The sequence below is a fragment of the Coptis chinensis genome, chromosome 2 (genome assembly GCF_015680905.1).
Source record: "Coptis chinensis isolate HL-2020 chromosome 2, ASM1568090v1, whole genome shotgun sequence".
NCBI lineage: Eukaryota > Viridiplantae > Streptophyta > Magnoliopsida > Ranunculales > Ranunculaceae > Coptis > Coptis chinensis.
In genome coordinates, this window is record NC_141457.1 from 94,421,924 (window position 1) to 94,448,276 (window position 26,353).

Consider the following 26,353-nt stretch of genomic DNA (forward strand, 5'->3'; position numbering starts at 1 on the left):
ATGAATCTTTTGATGGTATTTATAAGCTCAGGGTGGATGATATCCCAAAATTTATGGTAAAAAAGTGGAGTAAAGCCATCTAAGCCTGACGCTTTGTGAGGGTCCATGGAGAACAGAGTATTTTTTACTTCTTCGAATGTGATCTCTTTGATGAGGTCCTCGTTTTCATCATCCGTAGTGACGAGATCAATGATGTCGAGCTCATTTATGTTTCTAGCAGGGTTCGAAGAGGTAAAAAGACCTTTGAAATGTTATTCAATGATAGTACTGATAGCATGTTGCTCTTCTACCCAAGTTCCATCCGTTTTTTTTAATATGTTAATCTCGATACGGTTTCTCCTAACAACAGTTGACAGGTGAAAATACCGAGAGTTCGTGCCATCACAGTGTAGCATAGTATCCCTTGATTTGTGCCTCCATAACTTTTCTTCAAATTCGATCGCTTGGTTAAGTTAGGCCCAAGAGCCTACTTTTGAAGGACGGGCCGGATTTTGGGTTCGGTTCGATTTTTGGATACTTGTGGATGTACTCTCTGGAACTTTTATGCACTTCATCACCAGAAACAAACTGTTTTCTAGTTGTTAGTGTAAAATAATAAATAGCCAAAAATAGCAAACCTGCATTCAAGATTTCAAGTTGGACACAGCTCAATGATGTGGGCACTGTTGCCCAAAATGGTGTTGTACAAACTACAAAGCTACACTTCTACGCATTCTCAAGCATATGGGGTTAGGACTAGGGGTGGGCAATGGGCGGGGTCGGGCTAGCCCGGCCCTAAACATTTAAAGCCTTTCAGTTATTAGGGCCGGGCCAGCCCAGCTCTAAAGTCCCCATAGGGCCAGGTCGGGCCGGGTCATAAATCTAAATTTCAAGCCCTTACCCTACCCTAAGCCCTCTTTAACAGTTTAGGACCGGGTCGGGCCAGGCCTATATATTTTATTCTTTTTACTGCATCAGTTTTAAAACTCATTTATATTACAAAAAAAAATTCAAAGATTTGCAAACTCAAAGTCCCACCACTTTGAAATTTGAATAACAACCAATATAGTAATAATTTTTGATAAGTCCAACAATTTAAAATGCATATCCACAATCTAATAAACTGAAGTACATAGAGACTCATATTTATATTTCAAAATTACAGCTTAAAATGCACAAGACACATTTTGGAATGAGCTTTCACCGACATAAATCAAGTTTTTGTACTCAAATCTCACCAAAATTACATTTAACATTGAAGAACACAAAGAGAAATAAGAGTATTGAATGAGTTTTTACCGACGCCAACCTATTTTTCAATAAAGCTAGTGCCCAAAGCTCATTATTGTTCTTTGTCGATTAGGTTAGGCGGGGAGTTGTGAGGGTGTGAGTGAGTTGTGAGATAGAAACAATTAGGTTTATAAGTTTTATGATATAAGACAAGTTATTAGAAGACCCATACGGTAAGTGATAAATTACAAAAGGACGGTGTTATTTTAATTGAAAATATGTAATGCGAGTTGGATAGTTGAAGTTGTGTATTTTATAGTGAAATTATAACTAGGGGCTTGGTTAGGGTCGGACCTATATTTCGAACCTTAATCCCGACCGCCTTTATAAGGCATTAGGGTCGGTCGCCCCGCCTAAACTCGCTGGAGGGCTTTATAGGGCTTAGGGTCGGGTCGGTCAAAGCCGGGTTAAGGTCGTTAGGGCCAAATTCCCACCCCTAGTTGGGACATAGTTTGTCACCTGAGTATATGGGTCCATGTTTTTTGTTTTAAAGTTAAACAAGTATATGGGTCCATGTGACCCAAGTATATGGGTCCAATTCTAAGTAGTTAAAATCGGTTTTCGAAACTAATCGGTCGAGGAGCGATATGCGATTAATCGGTTAATCGGTGATTAATCGGTGATTTAATCGGTTATATCGGATGTATATATTTGACGTTTTCAAAATATATAATAGTATAATCATACCAAATATTTCTAAATAATTATTCGAAATACAACAAAAAATATCAAATTCTCATAATCACATCTAATTAGCTCAATTTTGGAGTACTACAGATATGTCAAACACAAATATTACGTTAAATATTTATAGGAATAAGGAGATTGAGAAGTTTATAATATTTATTAGAGAGATAATACAATAATTTGTATATTTAACTTTCCGTTAAGGAGGGGAAAATAAGTAAACTCTTATCTTTGTGTATTAATTGGGTTATATTATTATTAATACGGTTTAAAAATCTAATTCGTTAATTTTACGTATTTTTTTAGATAGAGAACCGATATTTTCAATAATTTTTTTTCTCGGTTTAGCGAGAAATCGGTCATCTCGGCCGATTAATCGGTCAATTCGGTGATTAAATCGGTTCGGTGAGAAAAAGTTAAAAAATGGGTAAAAACTAATCGGCTTACGAGCGATATGCGATTAATCGGCCGATTAATCCGATATTGATAGCATAGGTCCAATTATGCGTTATCAGAATGGCCCAATAGTATATAAGCCCCCCCCGACCCATGTCCACTAAAGTTTGCAAAAAATTCTGGCGTAGTACCCAAAGTACCAACCCAGAGACCCAGACCCAGACCCACACCCGTTGGTCCCTGTTCATCATCAAATTATCTTGTACTGAAAAAAGGTTGGGAGTTGGGCAGGTGAATTTGCAAGCGTAAAAAGGAGAGAGAACAAATGTTTGGGATTGGACGCGTTAACTTGGTTAATCCCATTATTAGAAGAGGAAGAAAGGGTAGAATCCTGTTTCCCCCCCCTGATAATATCAACAAGATAAGAAACACAACTACTACTACAAGAACCATCAGCAAAGAAAACAAGACCGAGCTCAGAAGTCCAGACTTAGTAGCATTGGAATATGCGGACCTAAACCTTAAACACTCACTGGACGAAGTGCGTGGGCATGTTCGAATCAGACAGCATGTCAACCCTCTCACCTCTTCATATTCGGTACACCTCCCAACACTGTTTGTAATACATAATTTTGTGACTTGTGTAATTGTAGAAAATTTGTTGTTACTGGTAGGTACCAGCAGAGGTACCGAATTGGAATCAAATTTTTCGAGACTCCACATTGCCACTCGTGGTCGACATTGGCTGTGGTAGGTAATTAACAATTACAATGTTCACAAAAGTATTTTGAATTTACTTATAGGGGTGTTTTGTGACTTGTAGTGTTTATCTAAGGCGGTGCAATGCACGCCCGTGTGAAGTGTTTGATGTTAGTTATTTTATTAAAGCTATGCAATGCTTCCTGGTAAAGAGTACACATTGGGTTTATCTGTTGTCACTTGAGTATATGAAGTTTCTTCAAGAAACATATGCCATGTGCCCTTGTTTGTTTGTTGAAATATCCTAAATATCAGCGATGGTTAATGAGTTCACGACCATCCAAACTGATTGATCTCATGTGTTCAAATATCGTCAATATGTTGCAAATGTATATGGAACCTGATAGGTTTAGTGGTATCTCGTTGGACAGCATAATTTCTCCATGTATATGTATGTGTGAGGAATGGTCTACCTTTAGCATCTGTCTTGAGTGCTTGACAAAGCACATTTTCAAAGTTTTGTTCCCACGATGATATGCTTAGAACAATATGACATCAAATCAGTGCTTTCTTGAATCCTAGTTCACTTTGTTGCACTGCTTGATTTTAGAAAGTGTAGAGTCTTGTGTTTGTCTATCCACCTGACAAAATAAAAGTTCCAGGTAGTGGCAGATTTCTCCTTTGGCATGCTAAGAACTCGCCTGAAACAAGAAATTACTTGGGACTGGAAATACGTCAGAAAGTACGGTTCTAACTGTTCCATTCTATGAGATTTAATGACTTATTTGGGTTTTTTGTTTTCAAAACGAGAGTTAAGTGTTCAACTCAGTTTCCCTGTTTAAAATTTGTTTGCTACTTCATGTGGCTGCTTTGCTGTTCAGTTGGTTGAACGTGCCCAGTTATGGGTGAAAGATCTGGCTCTTGATAACATGTAAGTTTGTTACTCATTCTCTGTCCATTTTGAGCAATGAATTGAATTTGATTAAGAGTTTTCCTTAAGTAATTATATTGTTGTTATTTGAATCCAGAGGTTTCTTATTTGCGAATGCCACAGTATCATTCGAGCTACTGGTCTCGAACTACCCTGGACCTTTATTATTCGTCTCAATCTTGGTGAGTAAGTAACTGAGTAAGTCAACTTAAAGTTTTCTTTTCCAAATAGTTTGAAGTGTTAGTTCTTCTCCGAGATGACAAATCTCATTATTTCTTTCTTGCAGTGCCCTGACCCACATTTCAAGAAAAGGCATCACAAAAGAAGAGTCGTGCAAGAGCCCTTAGTAGATTCCATTTTAAAGAATTTGAGTCCAGGAGGACAGGTACACACCTATTCATTTGCTGCAATGCCTTTGTATTTAACTGGGAAGATTTCCTGGGTCCATTTGTTGCCAAATCTTATCTATTGGATTTTTTAGGTGTACCTCATGAACCTTGCAAAGCATTGCTGTTTGTGTCCCTAGCCATTGACTCTGGTCTCAATTATAACAAAATGACACTTTGAAATCAACTCCACATTGATAAGGGCTCAATGAAATCAACTCCATATGTTCTCTGTTATCAAAGCTGTAGTTGAAACTTTTTAACCTCAGAAAGTTAAATCTCAGAAAATTTGGCATGAAATTTGTACTGTAGTCATTAGAAAACTGCGCCAAGTCCCTAGTTGTTGGTAGTTTGGTACAATCATTGTTGTTCAAAAACACACAACTGGAAGTGGAAAAAGTAAATTTGTTTTCAGAATAACGATGAAGTTGTTTCCTTAACCATGCTTACCTTCTATGACAAGAGGGGAAAGAAGTCAAACATCAAATTGGCCAACGCTAAAAAGGTGAATACGACCATGGTCTTCTGCTTTAAGTTTGAAGGTTTTTGACTTGTTACCATGTCAACTGATTGTATGAGTAAGAAAGCAGATGTGGAAGATGGATCTGAATTCTGAAGGCACGTAAGGAAAACTGAGTTCAGGGTTGTCAGCTTGGAAGTCTTTTATAAGACAAGAAAAGCCTTTCAGTCGAGTCTTGCACAACCCCTTATAGTAGTTTTGCGAGAAATTGTAAAACTTAGCATTGACTTGTCAGCTACTCTGACATTTTCCATTTGTATATATGAACTCAAAACCTACTTACGTAGCAAAATCCATCAAGTCAGATTAATTGTCCAACAACTTCTGTTACATGCTTTCTTTACTTCTTTACTCATTTTGGGGGTCTTATGGTGGTGAACTGGTGATTGAGGTGTCAGTAATTTTATTGCTATGTACTTATGCCATATTCTCCTGGATTGAGTAGGTCTTTCTGCAGTCAGATGTGCTTGAAGTGGCATTTGACATGAGAAATCAGTTCGATGCTCGTTTAGATATTGTTGAGCATATCGACACTGTGGACCCAAGCATTGACTGTGATGATCAAGGATGGCTCTTACGAAGTCCAGTGGGGATAAGAACAGAAAGAGAGATACATGCGGAGCTCGAAGGGGCAAGAATATATAGAAGAGTATACCAAAAAAGAGAGAAAATGTCCTGCCGTATCAAGATAGCAGAGCATGAAGTGGTGACTGTTCGGACTAGAAATTCCCAAACACAGTTAGGGTTGTGAACTTCTGATGGCTGGCTGCGTACCCAGGTCCGGAAACAAGGATCAAGTCTCAGCAGTATTGCTTGCGTAGTTCTGAACTGATAGCAGACTCTCTTATTGGAAAGATCCGGATTCCACTCTAACCCCAAACCCCAAATCTCTAGGTGGGGCCCAAACAGTGACCCATTATAAAAATAGTGTAGTATGAAGTGGTGAGAGATGCGAGATACTCTAACAGTGAACTGCTTGTAACCTTTGTAAGTACATGCGTAAATTGCAGTTCTTATGATGCGGAATCTCTGATTTTTTCTTTTAGCCACCTGTAAATTTTTTATATAATAACACATACAGATTGTAGTTATTCATCAAGCTTCCTTAAAAAATTTGGAGAAGCCGAGGCCTTTAGATAATGCTTCTTCAATTGTCAAAAGCGCCCAGTTGGTATTCATAACAATATAGTTGGTATTTCACTGATTACTATTGTATTTGACAAGTATGTGTGATATTCTAATCGTTTTAAAAATGAATCACTGTTTTTGACCTGATAAAAAAAAATGTTCATATTGAACTATTGAAGGGGTTCTTTCTAGTAGTGACACAAGATATTTCCTATTCAAATGCAGTATCTTCAATATCTGCCACTCTTAAGTTGGTCCTCAATTCCAGTACTTTATCGGAATAGACGATTATCTTAACCAATATAAGTGGTCAAATATATGCTTATATATAAAGAATAACGATACCTGTCTCGGAAAAGTATACGACCGATTATAGCGAGAAAAAAAAACAAGGAAAAGTATACGACCGACAACCCAAAGAGATAGTGATGTAGTATTGAAAAGAAAAAAGAATTTGGAAAGCGATGTTGTATAAGAGAGTCTAATAGAGAGCTGCTAAATTGGGCTGCCAAAAGGTGCTATATAGGTTTTTTAACTTGTCCAATCAAATTTGGCACCCCAAAATCAAAAACCAATCCAATCACGTTTTATGTTTTAAAATGCTAAATAATACGGACGGTATAGTTTTTGCTATCCGTCCATTATTTTGTAACTTGAGTTGAATTTTTGTTGGACGGATGGACGGACGACACAGTTTCTGCCGTATGTCGAAATTTAACACACATAAAGAAATTATGTCGTCCGTCTTTCGAACTTATTATAGCAGCTGCTAGCGAATGTTTTAACTTTTGCTGGGTTTTTGACTCATTCCAAATTTAAGACCTTTTTACTAGCTCTATTGGAATGATATTTTTGTAGTTGGGGTGCTATATTTGCCTTTAAGAGGCTATATAACTCCCATTCTCTAAAAGATTCTTTTGAGGTGCCAAACAAAAGTAAGCCAAGCGTGGCGAATCGCTTCATTTGTACTAGAAACTTACAAAGTATGAACGGACCAGGAGCTAAGACCCGATCTACAACTCTACAAGTAATAATGCTACTCAAATAGATTGGAAGGAATACCAATGGATAATTATCTTTGTATTTTATTTTATTTTTATTTTTTATAAACCCCGCAAACATTTTATTAAAGCATGTAAATAGCCTCGGGGCAGTACATATAAAAGTTTTGTGGACCATAAGATCTAGCACGATGTGCGGTTTATAACCCACGAATTCCCTGTCTGAGTAAGTGGTTCTAAAAGAAAAACAAAACCCAGTCCTCCCACTTAACTTCCGTTGTATCTCTACTAATTAATACAGACCAGCAGTAGTCTCTATCTAAACTCCCACTTAGCTCGATAACATCTTGGTGGCTTGTATATCCGCTCCTTCAAAACCGTATTGTCCAATTGTTTTGTTCTAACTAGGTCCATTGCAAATTCAAATTTGCTAGCGGATAGGCTTTGATGCAAGATAAGGCCCGAGTGTGTTCTGTAGCTGCAGCCACACAAACTAACCCCATTCCAATCCCTGATGATCACTACAGAGACACTTGATCCTTTATATTTCATAAAAATACCACAATAATTTGCTTTAAACGAACCAAAAGGAGGGGCAAATCATTCCCCCTCACTCTCAGTTTGTTCATTATCATGTAATAAGATAGCTATAGGGCTATCCACAATAGTCCATTCAAGCTAGTTAGCTAAAGCCTTGGCAAGAACAACATCATGGTTAGGCTTCACAGACCTAAACCTGCAATTATTTCTGTGCCACCATAAATAGTACATCAATGCAAAAGCATAAGTAGAGACATTATCAGTTGATGCATCTTTATTCTTAAAGAAATGAACCGATTCTGGGTCATGAAGGCTCCACTCTCAACCCTTAGACCCAGCCATGAAGAGAACCAAAAACTTTTACTCCAGGGACACTCAAAGAAAAGATGCCCACTATCCTTCGTGTTGGAAATAAGGTTGGATAGACGCCCACCAAGATAAGGATAAACCACTGAGTATAGGACTCTATCCTATCAGATATTAGATGAGTATATGACTCTATCCTATCTGATATTAGATGAGTATAGGACTCTATCCTATCCAATATTGAGGAGGTGGGAACTTCTATAAATAAACCCCCCACCTCTCACATATTAATCATCTGAACAACAAGAAAAGCTCTCTCTCTTTTAATGGCAGCCTCCAACATTTTCTAAAGTAGAAGCCAGTAATTTGTGGAGATTCCATAGGTGGTATCCTCCCGAGCCATTGTCAGTTTTTGGTTCTTGGTTCGTGAAAAGAAAAGGTTGCTTCCCATTCGTGGTTGGAACTTGACTCCAGCAAAGTTAAGAAGAAGAAGATCTTGAGTGTGCCAAGAACATCTTCTCCTGTAGATCAAAGCTTGGAACTTCAAATTGAAAGCTATGACCAAGGTACGATCTTCTGTTTCCGCTGCGCTATTTTATGCATGTGGTATAACTTAATTATATATATCGTAGGAATCATGCATGAGATATCGATAAAATCCTACATTGGCATCGAGCTAGTTTTTCATGGTTTGCATGCTTTTGTTTGCGATTTTGATCTTGTGATCTACAATTTTTGAAAAACTGCGATTTTTTCAAAATCTTTTAATTAATTTTTAAATAATTAGGTTGTTTAAAATTAATTAGATATTGCTTAATTTTTTTGCAAAATAAATTATTTATGGGAAATAATTAGTGGAAATTTTTTTCTAGGAAATTTTTTTTCTTAGAAATTTTTACATGGAAATTTAATTTCTGAGATTATTTCTCTATAAATTTTAGGATTTTTTTTTCACATGTATTTTTCCACAATTAAAAATTGACATTAGGATGTTTATTTTTACCATGCAGTAATTATTTGAATCTGGATTTTTACTATTGCATGTATATAAAATTGTTTGTTTTCTATCATCAACGGTCATATGAAAACTAAGGCACAATGCCTAAGTCACATAGACCCGAAACTTGTAGGAAAATCCCGAACCCGGATCTTGGGAGGCGGGCTTCCAAGAAAACGCATGACTGCTAAGCAATATAGGAGAACTTTCAAGAGTAATTGTCTTGAAATCGATAAGATAGAGACAGAGCCACCATCACCGTAATATATTACAAAGAGCCTCGAAATCTATTCGGGATAGGAATGAGGCTTGACCACTTAAATCTCTCCTACATCGATTATGGGGCGATGCTAAGGAACCAAATCCATATGATGTGTCATCGGGGTTTATTTTCCCACCTCACGGGAAACAGAGGAAGTGGCTAGTAATTTTCAAATGGTCGATAGTGATTGTGGGATGATGATGATGACCACCGGCACCGGGGACGCTTCTATGTTCATGGTTGACTAGTTACGTTTTAGTTCTACATTGTTTTTGAAAGATAGGAAACTCTTTTTTTGTAGAACAATTTTATGAAATGGAAATTTAAGTAGTAGATTTTTGCATATTCTATGTTATTGATAGTCAAATGCATTGATTTTATTTAATGGCTAGAATCATGCTAGTAGATTATCATGATCATCTCATATGTGAAAATGTGGATTACTTAGATTTAATTTAAGAGATGATTCTTATTCGTAGTATCTTATTTTTGGAATTCAAACTTGATAAAATGGCACCCGATGAAAAATCCGGTTTTACGATGCTACCCGAAAAGGACTTGTTAAACGATAAAGAATTACGAACTTTGGTCTAGGAAAGTTAGGCTAATTCGGACGATAGGAAGGTCATTGATGTAATAACCGAGACAATGCGCGTAACCTACATTTGAAGGATTAACACAAGTCGATATACTTCTTTACTTAAAAAGTACAATGAGTATACAAGCAAAGATAATGTTGCCTCGAATTGCCATACTTGGCACCATGAGGAATGACTTCATGATGCGGTATGATGGCCTTGGATCGGCTAAAGAGCTATGGGAAGCGATAAAGGCGGACCTTGGGGGGTACGACTCATCGCACGCACGGTGAGGAGGCTACAAATGAGTTTTGACAAATTTATCAAGTCCCCCATACCTCTATGACCTGACACATTGCACGGTGATGAGAAACATGGTTCTTTGAAAGTTAGCCCAAGCATGACAGTCCCTGTCAAATGAACAATAAATTCAAGCTATCATTAGGTATTTACCTAAAACTTGGGAACAATTTCGCCTTATCTTGACGCGATGACGACAAGATATCAAAACTTGCACAGTGCAAAGGAAATGTGAAACTTGAGGAACAAAGGCTTCTCAATGAAAAGCCCGTGTTCAAACCGAAGCAAATGTTGTCAACTCCAAAAAGAGGAAGGCTCCTTGGAACAAGAAAAGTGGAAAAGGGAAAGGCAAGGAAAAGGCCAAGCCTAACCCACAACAAAAGAAACCTAGGAAGTCGATAGACATGACTAGTGTTGAATGCTTCCGTTGTCATCAGATGGGACACTATGCTTAGGGCATGTCCTTCTCCCCGAGGTGAGTTTTACTTTAAGCATCACAATGTGATAAAATCTCGCCATCTTTGTCCCGATTCATCACAATATTGGATTGTAGATTTAGCGTTAAATGACAGCACCACATAAGCCGGATAGGTCCCTGTTTGAAGATTTCCGGAAACTTCCACAAGGAACTCGGAGAGTCCACATGGGAAACCAAAGTGTAGCTGATGTTTTGGGCACATGCACTTGTAGGTTGGATTTTGCGAGTGGGAGATCCATCCTTATTGAAGAAGTACTCTTTGTACCCTCAATTAGGAGAAATCTTTTATCGGGCTTTGAAATTACTTCAAGAATCCTATGTGTTTAATTTTTCCCGAACTTCGAGATATCTTTAAATAACAGTTTGATAGGTCATGCTTATTTAATGAATTCTTTTATGACATTACACTTAGCACAAACTGAAGTTTTATGTCTAAAATGGTTGGTTGCCAATTGTGGCATGCTAGACTAGGACATATGGACACGTGAGGATAGACCGCTTAGCAAGGGGAGGGTTGTTAGGTAACTTAACCTCTGTTAAAATGGAAACTCAGTGAAAGTTGTCTTCTTTGGAAAAGCCACCAAGAAACCTTTTGGGAAAGCCCAAAGGGCAACTTATCCTTTACAACTTATTCACTCAGACATCTGTGGACCAATGAATGTAACAGCAAGGCATGGGGCTTTGTATTTCATTACCTTCACAGATGACTATACACGTTATGAGACCGTGTACTTGATGTCTCACAAATTAGATGCCTTGGACTGTTTTAAAAAGTACAAGAACCTAGTTGAGAATCAACTTGATAGGACAATAAAGGCCTTAAGAACTGACCGCGGACGTGAATATCTTTCTAATGAGTTTAAGGAACTCTGTGAAAATAAGGGTATAACTAGACAGCTAACTATTCCTTATACCCCTCAGCAGAATGGTGTCTCTGAGAGAAGGAATAGAACCCTGCTGGACATGGTTAGATCTATGATGGCTCAGGCTAACTTGTCTATCTCATTTTGGGGTGATGCATTGTTAACGGCTGCGCACATACTTAACCTAGTTCCTTCAAAAACTGTTGACAAAACACCCTATGAACTATGGACTGGTAGACAACCCGTTTTGAACTACCTTAAACCATGGGGGTGTGCGGCCTTTGTCACTTCTCAAAATCGAGAATTTGGAAAGTTGAGTGCTCCTGGAAAGAAGTGTATTTTATAAGATACAGTGAGACTTCTAAGGGGTATGTCTTCCTAGGGGGGATACTCGAAGGGCATGTCACGAAAATAGAAGCACGTAACGCCGATTCTTAGAAGATCAATACCCAATGAGGGGTGAGGTTGATAAGGATATACAACTTTACGAAGTTGATAACCTTATAACTGCTGATGAACAAGGTGAAGATGAAACTTTCATCAACCCTGATTCTAGTAACAATGGCATTGGTCAAATGATTGATCAATCCCAACCTCGTAAGAGTGTTAGAGGCTATATCCCCAAACGCCGGTTTGAGATTGAAGGGGAGATAAATATGACCAATGCACTTACAGAAATATCTGATGAACCTAAAACGTTCAAGGAGGCTATTTCTGGGTCCAATACAAGTAAGTGGATGGAAGCTATGAAGGAAGAATTAGAGTCGATGAAGAAAAACAAAGTATGGGACTTAGTTGATCTACCTCCAAACGAGAGATCTATTGGGGAACAAGTGGGTTCTCAAGATCAAGAAAAATGCTTGAAGAAGGAACATAGACAAATTCAAAGCTAGGCTTGTTGCAAAAGGTTACACCCAAAAAGAAGGAATAGACTATGAGGACACCTTCTCACCAAGAGTGAGATTTACCTCCATACGCCTCCTCTTGTCAATGGTTGCCCATTTAGATTTAGAGCTTTACCGGATGGATGTCAAAACCGCTTTTTCTCAATGGAGAATTACAAGAGGAAATCTATATGGATCAACCCAATTTGGTTTTCAATCGAGGAACACAAAGTGTGTAAACCGAACAGATCCATATATGGTTTAAAACATGCCTCTAGGCGAGTGGAATCTGAGATTCCATGAAGCAATGCTTCAAGACAAATTGAAATGGTAAATGAGGACCATTGCATATATGTCAAGACATCTAAAAAATGGTTTTGTGATTCTATCTCTATATGTGGATGACATTTTGTTAGCAGGTAATAATAAGGCATTGATAAATTTCACTAAGGAGTGGTTGTCATTAAACTTCGAAATGAAGGACATGGGTGAAGCTAGTTATGTCTTAGGAGTTAAAATAACTTCGTGATCGCCCAAACGCTTGTTATCTTTGTCTCAGGAGACATATATCAAGAAGGTTTTGGAAAGATTCAACATGACTGATTGTAAGCAAGTGGATCTCCCAGTAAGTCTAGGAGAGTCTTTGAGTTCTAAAATGTCTCCCAAGAATCCTGCATGAAACTCGGGCTATGAAAAATGTACCATACTCAAGCAAATTCCCGAAGCCTTTATGTATGCAATGTTGTGTACAAGGCCGGACATCCGCTATGCAAATAAGGTTAGTATCAAGGTTCAAACAAATCAACCTTGCGTCGCATTAATCGGAAGGTCATCCAAGAAGATAATGAGGTATCTAAAAAGCACCGTGGACTACTCACTTGTCTACCAAGGAAAGATCTTAAGTCGATTGGGTAATCCGATGCCGACCGGGCCGGAGACCTTGATGAGAGGAAGTCAACTTCGGGATATACCTACATAATGAATGGAGGTGCTATATCCCGGAAAGAAGAAGCAAACTTCCATAGCACTTTCAACTATGGAAGCCGAGTATATTGCATGTTGCTTCCGCCATTACGGAGAGGCAGTGTGGCTCGACGATTCATCAAACACTTGTCAAGAAATTCTCAAAAGTCACAACCAGTTCACATCCGGATCGACAAAGATGGGCTACTCTTGCATATGCTAAAGATCCAAAGTACCATGGAAGAACCAAGCATATAGAGTTAAAATACCACTACGTACGACAAATGATACTGAAGAAGAAAGTGGTTCTACAACATATATCCACTGATCAGATGGTTGCGGATCCACTGACCAAACCTATTCCAAAGGAACTCTTCCTTGCACATGTAAAAATGCTTGGGTTAAAGAGGATGTGATTATGTTAAGAACACTTTGATGGTTTAATGAATAAAAGTGCATTCTTTCCAGATCGATTGCATTCTCATTATACTGTTTATCATCTCATATGTATGTCAGTAGGGTTGACTGGTTCACTCACATGAACAGTCACTTCCATTTTAAACAGTGGGAGTTTAGCTTGACAAGTCACTAAACCTTATAGGAAGGGTGGACCTAGTGCCGAGTCATGCCCCTTCTTATAATTGGATAAGAAGAAACAGGCTTCATAGGGAAGATTCTATCTAAACCTACAAACGGTTGTTGCAAAGTGGGAGCATAGTATCCTTGGAATTATCATTAGGGATGACAACACTTGCATGGTATGAGTGGACATACAGATATCTATTGTTGAGTAAACAAATTAGATACTCTTGCCATGACATGTTTTCACACAACATGTGTATAGTTGACCACCTGAGAGCAAGAAAAGAAATATCCCTAAAATTCTTGCTATGTGAGCTCTATTGATATATTTTTGTTTAAAACATATCGAATGGTACCCTCCTTGAACTTTTGACCTTGTCAAGAAAATAAGAGGACTACTCAGAACTTTGGTTTGCTCCCCACAAGCTCTTACTAAAAGGTCGACCGGGTGCATCTTGGGAAGTTGGTAGAACTCGACGACAATGACTTCATGCAAAGGGTAAAAAGACTGAAGGTTTATCACACAATCACCGGATTCTACCCCGCCGGACAATTGATGATAATTGTGAATCATGTGATACGTTTTTGGCTTTATGGTGTGGACTCATAGGGATGAGTGCTATTTGTCAAAGTGATGAAACAAACAGATCTTGGGGGTACACACACCTCCGGATATTAGGTTTTCGAATTCATCTTCTTTAAGATCACTTTCATGGTAGATCAATCGTGGTCGCTTTTCATTTGCGACTTGCTACTTCACAGATATCATGATACGCGTGCTAAGGTCACACGAACCATTTGTTTGTGGTGAGACACACAAATGGCTAAGCATTCTACTTAAATGCTTCTCTTAGAAACCTTCTTCGTTGTGGGGGTGAGTGGGAGATGTTGGAAATAAGGTTGGATAGACCACCAAGATAAGGATAAACCATCGAAAGTATAGGACTCTATCCTATTAGATATTAGATGAAGATATGATTATCCTATCGATATTAGATGAGTATATGACTCTATCCTATCGATATTAGATGAGTATAGGACTCTATCCTATCCATATTGAAGAGGTGGGAACCTCTATAAATAGACCCCCCACCTCTCACATATTAATCATCCAACAACAAGAAAAAGCTCTCTCCTTTAATGGCAGCTCTCCAACATTTTCTAAAGTAGAAGCCCGGTAATTTGTGGAGATTCCATAGGTGGTATCCTCCCCAGCCATTGTCAGTTCTTGGTTCTTGGTTGTGGAAAAGAAAAGATTGCTTCCCGCTCGTGGTTGGAACTTGACTCAAAAAGTTAAGAAAGAAGAAGATCTTGAGTGTGCCAAGAACATCTTCTCCTCGTAGATCAAAGCTTGGAACTTCAAATTGAAAGTTCGGACCAAGGTACGATCTTTCTCGTTTTCATTTCTTATTTATTTTATGCATGTGGTATAACTTAATAATATATATCGTAGGAATCATGCATGAGATATCGATAAAATCTTACACTTCGGGAGTTCATTATAGAAGATATAGATATTTTTTATATTTATGTGGCGTTCCACCAAGACATTTCCGGTTGGCAGCAGGTTATGTGCATATTTCCAGAGAAATAGTTTCACCCGAGCCGGGATCCTTAGCTTCCAGATGCCCCATTTATCTTTTAAATGGTGGGAGTTAGAGCTTTGACCTTGGGAGCCTTGTGTAGAAGCGATAAAATCATAGACAGACTTAATAGAGAAAAGGCCATTGGGGGCCGGATTCCACAGAAGCTCATCGGAAATAGATGGTCTAGCCCTTACCCTCTTGATAGTTTCGAGAACAAGACTAAGAACCAAAGATGATAGTCTCCCACAATCCCAAAAGCCATCAGGATTAATAAAATCAGTAACAGTAAAAACCAGTTCCACTTCTTGAGGTAATAGCGTAACCAAGTCCAGAAAAATCCATGGTTTACCAATAACTGTCACCCATTGATCAGTCCAAAACTTAACTGAAATAATTACTAATTACGCTGTATTAGGTCCAGTAAATAATGCTAATCGAATGTGGGTGATTATCGAAAAAAAACAGTGAATCGCCAGAGAGCTTAGGGAAGACTGTTAGCAAGCAATGCGATTGTGAATAACATACATGACACCGTACCAAAAGAAATACATTTTGACTGGTGATTCTAAATATCAAATGAAGTTTCCGAATTACAGACTGTGTATTCAATTTATAACTTTCTATTAGATTATAGATTTATTTTATAGAACATCAGATATTCAGATATGAAGCACATTGGAAAAAAAAAATTCCGAAATTACAGATATTGTGTTTTCAAAGATAGAGAACTTTGTTCTATTTGATTTGATACCATGGTTCGTGGATATAATAAATAGGTAGTATTCATTTATTCTCATATTGTCTGATGTGGTTCAGTTAAGCTTGGTCAATCGATATTCACAAAAATACAGTTTTTGGCTTTTTTTGACAATAACGAATGTCGAGTAGATTTTTGAGAGAGCTTATCTAAATTCTTATAAAGACTAAAATCTAAATTCTAAGGAGCTTTTGCTTTGTGCCTTTAGTGGTGCCTATAAAGGGTCAGAACTCAAATCATGGATCCTGAATATAAGATGCAGACTAAGCCCATTGCGACGAGTGGGCCACCAAAACATCTAAGAGGTACAGCACGCGGATGACAACATTATCCTCTCTTGTTTCTTTTAAAAAAAAACGAGAATAAATCAGAGCATATGCGAACCTCGTGATTCCCCACTAACCCTAACCCGACTCAAACACTTAACTACAGTTCAACCACGTCACCGCTTCACAAACAGAAACCCTACCTAAACCACATCTTCACCCAACACGTGTAATATCCAACGCCTCAAAACCCACCGAGATAACCAACACACTGCTTCACCCTTATATAAACAACTCCACCACAAAGCCCTAAACTCACAAATAATATCGTGAAATATCCCAATCCAAAAAAAAACAAAAAATCAAATAAAAAATCAAGATGGCAAACCCTAAAGTTTTCTTCGACATGACCGTCGGCGGTGCACCAGTCGGCCGTATCGTGATGGAACTCTACGCTGACGTAGTCCCAAAAACTGCTGAAAATTTCCGTGCCCTCTGCACAGGAGAAAGGGTAAAGGCCGAAGCGGTAAACCACTACACTACAAGGGCTCATCATTCCACTGTGTGATTCCAGGTTTCATGTGTCAAGGCGGTGACTTCACTGCTGGGAATGGAACAGGTGGTGAATCGATCTATGGTGCTAAGTTTGCTGATGAGAACTTCGTTAAGAAGCATACTGGGCCTGGAATTCTCTCAATGGCTAACGCTGGACCCGGAACTAATGGATCTCAGTTTTTCATCTGTACTGATAAGACTGCTTGGCTTGATGGGAAACATGTTGTGTTTGGGCAAGTTGTTGACGGTTTGAATATTGTCAAGGAGATTGAGAAGGTTGGATCTCAATCTGGAACTTGTAAAAAGCCTGTTGTCGTTGCTGATTGTGGTCAGCTTTCTTAGATCATCGAGATTTAGTATGGGATTTGGTTGATCTGGGATTTAGTTGGCTTAGGTTATGGATCTTATCTTGTCTTTTGATGTTTTCTAAGTCTTGTCAATGGGGTGATGCTATCTTTGTTTCTGATGAGTTTCTACTTCTAAATAATTTTGACTTTTCTCTCTTTTTTTTTTTTTTTTTTTTTAAAATCTGATCTGTTTGGAGATAATTGTTCTTGCGTTTCTTATCTTATATATGCAGTGTGTTATTGATGAAGATCTGGAGATAACGTTGTAGATCTTTAGATCATTCATTTGATCTATTTATATTTTGGAGTGGATTATGGTTTATTAAAAAAAACTTTATATATTGTGTGTAAATTAGCTGCCGAGGAATCGATGCCTTCTGATTTGATTTTATGCAATTATTTATTCTGTAGTAGTTTAGCCGTTTAGGAAGCTTGTAGTCTAATTGGTAGCCAATTGATTGATTTAAGTTATGCTAATGGCTAGTGATCTGATCATCTGGAGATGCTAGTTGGCTTGTAGTCTAATTGTTGTTTTGGTGTTTTTGTAGTGAACCAAATTAATTAAGTGGTCTTATCTAATTTATACCGAGTAGTGTGTTGGTCACGGTTGTATAAACTTTCAGAGTTCAGTTAAGTCATCACCAATCCTGCGAGGTTATCAAAGTCCTCGTTACTTGACTTTAAATATAGCATAGGGCTTGCTTTACTTTTTCTGTTTTAAAGGTGATGACTTGCTTAATTTGTTCTTGGTAATATTTTTAGATTTTACTCTCCTAGGCACTTGGCGGCCTAAAATTGTTTTATTTACGAAAAACGATTAGAAAGTTATCGAACTTTATACCTTTTGACAGTTTGGGGATCAAACTATTTGATTTTTGCAATTTAGGAATTTGTGTAAAATTTCTCTACCACCGTTTCTAATTTGTATTTTTTTTATTTTTTTTCCGAAAAAAAAAAAACATGCTGACATATTTATTGGGTATTAATTTGTATTATTTTGGTCTCTTCCATCATCTTCAAACTGCTTTTGAAACGCAGAATAAGCTTTGGTAATTGACCGGAACTCTGTTCCTTAGGGATTAACGTAAGCAACACCCTGATAATTCCTGTTCTTCCTGGGCCTTAAATCAATTTTCCAACCTGCGTCGACAAGCATCTGCCTAATCCGTTCCCTAGTTACTGTTTTTCTGTGCCAGTTTCTTCCTTGCACTTGTCAGGCAAGGTTCAGATGTTTCGAGACAAAGACGTATCACGAACTTCGTTATGTTTGATTGATTTTTTTTAACGACGTATCACGAACTTCGTTATGTTTGATTGATTTTTTTTAACTGAATTCACTTGCTTCTCTGTTACCACAGCTGGGGATGATTTTTCAGACAAGTTGCTTTCTGAGTAAAATGAACTAGACGAATGTGCTTTGCCTAAGAAATAACAATATCTGAAGATCTACAACCCTTTCTATTATCTGATCCACCGAAAAAAAAAAAATTAATACAAATTAAAAATGGTGTTAGAGAAATTTGACAGAAATTTTTAAATTGCAAAAATCACACGGTTTGGTTCCCAAACTGTCAAGAAAAATAGTTTGATCCCCAAACTGTCAAAAGAAGTAAAGGTTGGTACTCTTTTAAGTCGTTTTTTCTTTTAGTTACATCGTTTTCTTCAGTATAAGTCTATTGTGCTTAGCGGCTGAGGCAGTGAAGAAAAACTTTAGTATTCCAGTTATTTTGTGTTCAAATCTCTGTTAGTGTTCCATTAGCAGTCCAGGCGTTCAATGGTTGTACTACTAAGAGATGTAATAGGCCCAAAAAGTCGTAACACACCAAATCCCACTAAGATCAAATCTAGGATATCAATCCATTGATTGATAAGTTGCTTTCAATCCTATTTGCTGCACCCTACAAGCCGATCCAGAGATGTCAATCCAAAAATCTCTGATTTTGATGTTTTGAGACGCCCATCCGTTTTTCAAAGAATGCATGGATTGAAAAACGTTTCCGCTTCCAGTTTGTGGAAGGGAAAGGTGGATTTTGTGCTCTCGTCTCCTTTAAGAATTGTTCAAGATAATCATTTAGGATATGCTTGATAAAAATTTCGAGGGGCAAATATGTAAAGGAAAACAATTCCTACTTAAAAGTTTGTCGGCAAATTACCTAGCAGGATTTATGGCAAATGTCATTTTTGATGGCAAATTCGGCAAATAGCTTTTGATCAATTTCAACTCTAGTTTTGGTCATTGCTTCTCTCACTCTCCCTCAAGGTTGTCAAGGTTAGCCTGCCTCAACTCTCTCTCTCTCTCTCAATTCTGGTAAAGTCTCTCTCAATCAAAATCGTTATTAACGATTTTCTTGAACCAGAAATTCAAGAAATTACCGAATGAAATTCTTCTAAGAAGGCCAATTTTTGTGTGTGTTTAGTTAATCTTATTATTTTTTTCTAGGTTGTGGTATTTGCTTCATTTCAATGGAAATGAACTCGTGGCTTGAACTAGAGTGAAAGTTCGAACTTGAGGCTTTCAATGGAAAATGAAACTTAAAATTTTGTGAATTTTAGTTGAACTGTCAATGCCAAAATTTTGTTTTTGAATTAAGAAAAATTTGAGCTCTCTATACTTACATTTGTTCTAGAACTGCACGTTAGTAACTTAGCATTACTCATTCAATTTGAATGAAAGTGAACAAATTGAGGTAATATGTGCAAATGCGTTAATGTTCTTTAAATTTAGCAAAGAGATCAGCATGCCAAATGGGTGGAGCTATTTTAGTATATTTGTTCAAGATTTATGTTATAAAGAGATCAGTATAGATCATTAGAGTTGTGATGGGTTGGATTCACCATGACAGATTAGTGTTAAAGTTGGTTTTGTGTGTTTTTGCTTCCCAAGCATTGGGATTTGTTGTCAGTGTCTTGAGGCATTGCTTGGGAGGGAATATATAATCAAATACCTAGCTTCGACGGTGTTGTTTCCTACATGTTGGTGATTGGTTGTGCTGATTTAGAAAAAAAAAGTTGGTGCTTGGTGAGGACCTCCCTCACTTTGCATAGACTTCTACCCCAATTCTTATATAGGTTGTCCTGACTCAAACTGCCTGTGCGATGTATGTTCCGACTGATACAGAACCTAGGGGAGGGTGAGTCTAACCAACTGTTATCCATTTATGTCTCTTGATTGATCTATGTATATGTAAGTATTGAGTTGATAGTAGTGAAGCATCTTTAGTTTCATAAATAAAAAAAACATAAAATGTATGTTAGCCATGGTAAGCCTATTATTTTTAGGGGAAGAAAAGATTTTGTCTTTATTCCATTTTGTTCTTAGAGCATTCCCAATGCAGGTGGGGTTTGTAAAAATAGTCACCTCTTTGGTGTGGAAAACCAGTGCCCAATGCAGAGGTGACTAACTGGTGACTATTTTCCCAAGTTGAAAACAAGGTGAAACTTTTAATCGAGATAGTGGCTGACTTGTGAACTTCGGACGGGATGTTAGATTCTCGTCACCGTGTTTTTTCGATTTTTTTTTTCCTATGACCTAAATGTTTCATTCCGTCTCGAGTGTTTTTTCAATTTTTTTTTTGGTTTTTTTTTTAACTTCAGACAAAATACCAGACGGGTTGTTACATTCCGTCTCAATCAAAATGCCTATAGACGGAATCCAACATTCCGTCTGAGATTATTTTTCACCTTTGCATTGAGCAGCCTCACCTTACTTTTCGCCAAAACGGTGAAAAACTTGGGAAATACTGCCTACGTGGCAGTGATAAGAGGGGAAATAAATCCACCTGCATTGGGAATGCACTTATGGGTTTGGCAAGAACTTGAATAATATTTATATTTGTGGATCCAATAGGCTCAATATGTAAGAATTGTTTAGCTTTCGTATATTTTCTGCACTTTTGCATTGTGATATGCAATATTCTAGAACCGGTATCTCCTCTATGAGTAGTAAAACTAATTATAGAGTGCAGTGGTATTTATTAGGCTGAGTCCAATGGTGCATCACCTTCTATCTCCATTCCACAAAAAAATAGTGTTTTGAGGATGGGGAGTCAATTTTAGTGTCCACTGGTTTGGACCATTATATTCTACGCCACTTCAATTGGCGCGGAATTTAAAAAATATATATATATTTCACGCCACTTCAAGTGGCGCCGTTTGGGATTTTACAAACCACGCCACTTCAAATAGCACGGTATGAAATTGAAAAATACATTCCACGCTAGTTCAAGTGGCGTCGTTTGGGTTTTTACAAAACACGCCATTTCAACTCGCGTGGAATGTACTCTCTATTTCTCAATATTACTCTCTATATATGGAGAGTATTATGAAGATAAGGAGCAAAAACCACCGCCACTCCCTCCACTTTTGAGGGAATGGGGAGCCATTGCACCTAGCCTTATAAATAAACCAATAAACTTTACTTTGACTGGATGTAGATTGTAGGCTAGGTGTAGCCTGACCTACTTTGACTGAAATGTCTTGATTCTACCTTTAACTAAATTTTCTTGCTCTAATCCAATAAAATACTCGTGTTCTTTTTTTCCAATAATTACTCGAAAGTGTTGATAAGAGTTCACACATATGCTTGGAAATTCATGTTGTTACAACTTACAACTTACAAGTGAATGCGTGACTAATTTGGATATAAGTTGGAATGTGTAACTACTTTCTTAGGGAGTGTCCACATGAGGCTTTCTACAAGTAAATTGTGTTCATGCAGTTGGTGCAATTACTACGCTTTGCTATGTAGATCGGTATGCATGTCTTCCATTTTTATTTTGTTTTCTATTTTTTTCTCATGACCTTTGTACAATTTATATCATGAAGAGCTAGCTTAGCTTTGCTGCTATATGCGCTAAACTCTACTTTATTGCTCTGTGAAAACCAGGTTAACATTGACTAATCAGAAGGTTCAACCAGGTTCTCTGTGGTGCTACTTATGAGTTGAGTTGAAGAAGCTTAGAGAGTTGGTCATTAACATGTTTCTTATGGGCCTTTTGGTTGCCAATATATATATATATATTTTCGATAATACCATTTCATTTCCATCAAGTTTCAAAATAGGAAAGATTACATCTTAAGAACGATGGTAGAGGCTCCATACCATTAAAAGTAGATGCCCATTTGGCTAATGCATGAGCCTTTCCATTACCAGTTCTGTTAATCCAACAATATTTTACAGAAAAAGGGAGATTATTACATATACTTATAATATTTCATAAGATAGAATTATTAATCCATTCAAAAGAATTTGAATTGGTCTTCTTCAAAGAGTTGATAACTGACTGGTTGTCTCCTAGTAATATTGTATCTCCTGGAGAAATTTTCTTCAATAATTTGCAAGCCATTTCTACTGCAAGAAATTTTGCTTGTTGTGATGTTCGAGCCTTAAACCTTGTGAATCCTGCACTTTGTATGTTGCCATCCTGATCCTTTGTGCTCCTTGACATTTAACATTGTTATATGCAGCATCAAAGTAAACCTTGATCCAGGAATCAGTAAACTCATTAGGGAAATCAGGAGCATGTACAATCTCCCTATTTTCTATCTTGAAAGCTTCCACATTAATGTTCCAAGTGGAATAAGTATTCCTCCATATGGTAGACATTGAACTCGGCACATGCTCAAATCTGATACCATTCCTATGTTTCCAGATTTCATAAAGCAATACTATACAGTAAAGACCTATTTGTCGCAAATCTTCATACTCATCGGGTTAGCCATTTCGTAAAAAATTCGATCCATTGCTTACTTTCGAATAATTATGAGCTTCTATTCCTCGACAATGGCGGTTGATGCAAACTATACTTTCTTAATCCATTCACAATCAAAGAATAAGTGATAATCAGTTTCAAAAGCTTTAAAACATAAACAACAAGTTCTATCTCCTTTAAAGGCTTTTGATGATATTTTTCACAGGAAGGAAGATAATGGAAGTAAAGTTTCCAAATGAAAAGTTGAATACTAGCTTCAACTTTAAGGTTCAGTTGTTTTTTGACTACTTTAGTATTGAAGGATGAAGATTGGGCTGTGAATGAGTCTCTACAGATGTTGTGGTAGGCCGACTTAACAGTGAAAATACCATTCCTAGATCCTAGCCAAATGAGGTTGTCAGATACAACATTAGGTCTAATGTGTATAAGACTAATGAGATTTTTTATGTGAATTGGAAACAACTCTCCAATCCTATTCAAATTCCAAGTACTAGACTCTGGAAGGGTGATGTGGTTCACAGTGAGAGAATGAAGGTTGGGATCTTGGTTTTTGAAATCTTCAAGTGTAAAGGGACAGCCATTAACAATGATCCAAGGATCATTATATAAAGAAACATTTTTGCCATCACCTACAGCCCATATAGAGTAATCAGTGACAACCTTAAGATTCTTACATAAACCCCTCCAGAAATAAGAACACTCTGAGGGCAGATTCTTCACATCTTTAAGCTTCCACTATTTAGAGTATGTGGATTTAAAAAAAGATGCCCATAGAGACTCCTGGTTCTGCAACAGTTTCCAGCTGAGTTTATCAAGCATTGCTGAGTTCATAAATCTTGCCTTTCTAAAGCCCACTCCACCTAGGGCTTTTGGGGTACACAACTTATCCTAATTAGCTGTATAGAAAGCTTTCTGGTCTTTAACACCATTCCACCAAAAGTTCCTAGCCAACTGATCAAGTTTATCACAGATTTTCATAGGAATATGGTAAGTACTCATAGTGTAAACTGGTATGGATTGAGCCACAGTTTTCACCAAGACACCTCTGCTTGCTTGTGATAAGACTTTGGCTTTCTAGCCAGTTATCTTTTTTTGAACCTTATCAATCAAGAACTCAAAATTTTCACTCTTCTTGCTAGTCAGAACTATAGGCACTCCCAAGTATTTTTCATTTTCACTGAAGTCCTTCACATTCCAATGCTGCTTTAAAAATCTTTGATGATCATGATGCACATTAGAGCTGAAATATGCACTCGACTTCTCCCAGTTTACTGCCTGACCTGATGTTTCACAATATTTTACTATAACTTGTCTCATCCTTTTAGATTCCTCTAGAGTTGCCTTGCAGAAGATTAGTAAATCATCTGCATAGAGAAGATGAGTGATGGGGATGGCCCCTCTCTTGACTTTAATCCCATGAATATTTCCCAAACTCTCCTCTTGAAGAAAAAGCCTAGACAAGGCTTCAGATGCAATAATGAAGAGATGCACTGTTGAGATGTCACCCTGTCTCAAACCTCTGAAAGGGAAAATTTTCTTCAAAGGGGAACCATTTAAAAGAATTATATGATACTGTTGAGATGCACTGATTAATTAGTCTTCTACTCCTACTTGAGAAGCCCAATCTCTCTAGGACTTGATCTATGAAGCACCATTCCAGCCTATCAAAGGCTTTAGCTATATCTAATTTCACAGCCATCCAACCCTACTTCTTTTTCTTCATTTTCTTCATGTTATGAAAGATTTCATTTGTCATGGAAGTATTATCACCAATTGCCCTTCCTTTGATGAAAGCAGCCTGATGGGGAGAGATGATTTTGTGTAGAAGAGGTTTTAATCTACACAATGATTTTTGAGATGATTTTATAAATGAAATTGCTTAGACTAATGGGTCTAAACTTTGACATATGCTCAGGATTGGTAATTTTTGGAATGAGGGTAATGAATGTTTCATTGAGGGTGAGGGGTAACATTCCAAAGATGAAGAAGTTATGAATTGTTTCAATAACAGTTGGAGAGATAATGGACCAGTATTGCTTGAAGAAAACACCCTGAAAACGATCTGGTCCAGGTGCTTTCAGACTACCTAGACTATTCACAACAATCTATATTTCCTTTGGAGAAGGTAGAGCTGTGAGAAAATGATTCTCTCTTTTTTTTTTTTTTTGCTAAATAGGATTGAAATTCATTAATGAGAAAAACAGAAAAGAAAAAACTATACAGTGTTGTGTTGGAGAGTAAGGGGTGCTAAACTCCTACATCACCAGTGCACACTCAAGTAAATCTATAGTAGATTTCGTCTGGTACCTCCCATTTATAGACCCATGGGGTCTACCATCACATATGTAATCAGCATCGGTACCTAATTCTACTCCAAAATTTACTTTATCGCAGTAAAATTCACCTCTCGCCAAGTACTAGTGATAGTACAAAAGGTCAATTTGGTCTGCAATTCTCTCCATCTTTGCTTCAACCGCCATGGAATTTTACCGAGTTGAATGTCATTCTTGCTGCCCTTGAATCGATTCGACCCAAATGGATGCTCGACCTTTACCGACTGCAATCTCCATGCCTTCAAGTATAGCGAGACACTTTCGCCATGTAGTTTGTTGCAATGCCAATGTTTCTACTGTAGACAAAGATAAACTCACCATTTGAGTTTCTACCAACAAAGACCAACACCACTTCTCCGAGATTGTTCTTTGCGGCTCCATCCTCAGATTGACCTTAGTCACATTTGCATTAGGCAAAATCCATCTACATGGCATAATCGTGGAGCATTTCTTGTTTTACCATCAATTCCCCAGTTATGAAGAACGTCCCTTGTCTTGTGGCTTGTCAGTAGCTATTGGAAAGAGAGGCGTTTGAGAATCGCCTTCTTACAAAACTCTTGCAAAACCGAGACTACTTTGAGAGTTCTCATGAAAAATTTTGTTTCTGTTTTTCCACAACGCCACCATACCCCCTAGTATAATGGAGCTATTGAAAAGATTAAGGATATTTGATTTGGTGGAGGATTTTCTAAAGTGTAAAGGCTTGTAAAGTAATCATTTATGGTTTTTCCAACCTCATCTCTCCCATTCTTCCAACATAAGTCATCATCTCTGATCTTAGAGATATTATTCTTCCTCTTTCTAAAAATCATAGAAAGATGAAAAAATTTCGTGTTCTTCCCTCCTTCAACCCAATTATACCCTGCTTTCTGCTGCCAAAAACTCTCTTCCATTTCATACAGGGTTTTTGAGTTCAAATTTCTAACTCGATCTCTCTGCTTATAATAATCTTCAGTGCAATCCAAACTTAAACATGTTTCCAAATCTTTCTTGACTTTCTTAATCCTATAGAAAATATCACCAAACAC

At 37.5% G+C, this 26,353-nt stretch overlaps 1 protein-coding gene, 1 long non-coding RNA gene and 1 pseudogene across 4 annotated transcripts; all 3 read left to right on the forward strand.

The window, feature by feature from the left end:
* The first annotated feature begins 2,570 nt into the window (after nt 1-2,570).
* LOC147519168 (uncharacterized) lies at nt 2,571-5,979 on the forward strand. Of its 3 annotated transcripts, none has more exons than XM_086590850.1 (7): nt 2,571-2,950; nt 3,027-3,102; nt 3,714-3,793; nt 3,933-3,982; nt 4,080-4,164; nt 4,269-4,367; nt 4,464-4,656. In XM_086590850.1, exons 1-7 carry the CDS (start codon nt 2,678-2,680, stop codon nt 4,506-4,508), a joined length of 708 nt encoding a protein of 235 aa, XP_086446976.1. In that variant the 5' UTR covers nt 2,571-2,677; the 3' UTR covers nt 4,509-4,656. The 3 variants fall into 3 exon arrangements, with proteins under 3 accessions (XP_086446976.1, XP_086446974.1, XP_086446975.1); XM_086590848.1 differs by lacking the exon at nt 4,464-4,656 and adding an exon at nt 5,334-5,979 and having other exon boundaries at nt 2,583-2,950; XM_086590849.1 differs by lacking the exon at nt 4,464-4,656 and adding an exon at nt 5,334-5,979 and having other exon boundaries at nt 2,631-2,950; nt 3,027-3,106.
* A 10,701-nt stretch (nt 5,980-16,680) lies between these two features.
* LOC147519169 (peptidyl-prolyl cis-trans isomerase 2-like) lies at nt 16,681-17,436 on the forward strand (annotated as a pseudogene).
* A 3,418-nt stretch (nt 17,437-20,854) lies between these two features.
* On the forward strand, nt 20,855-22,320 carry LOC147519170 (uncharacterized). Its single transcript, XR_015212061.1, has 2 exons — nt 20,855-22,032; nt 22,167-22,320. It is a non-coding gene; the product is annotated as an uncharacterized LOC147519170 (long non-coding RNA).
* The last annotated feature ends 4,033 nt before the right edge of the window (nt 22,321-26,353 follow it).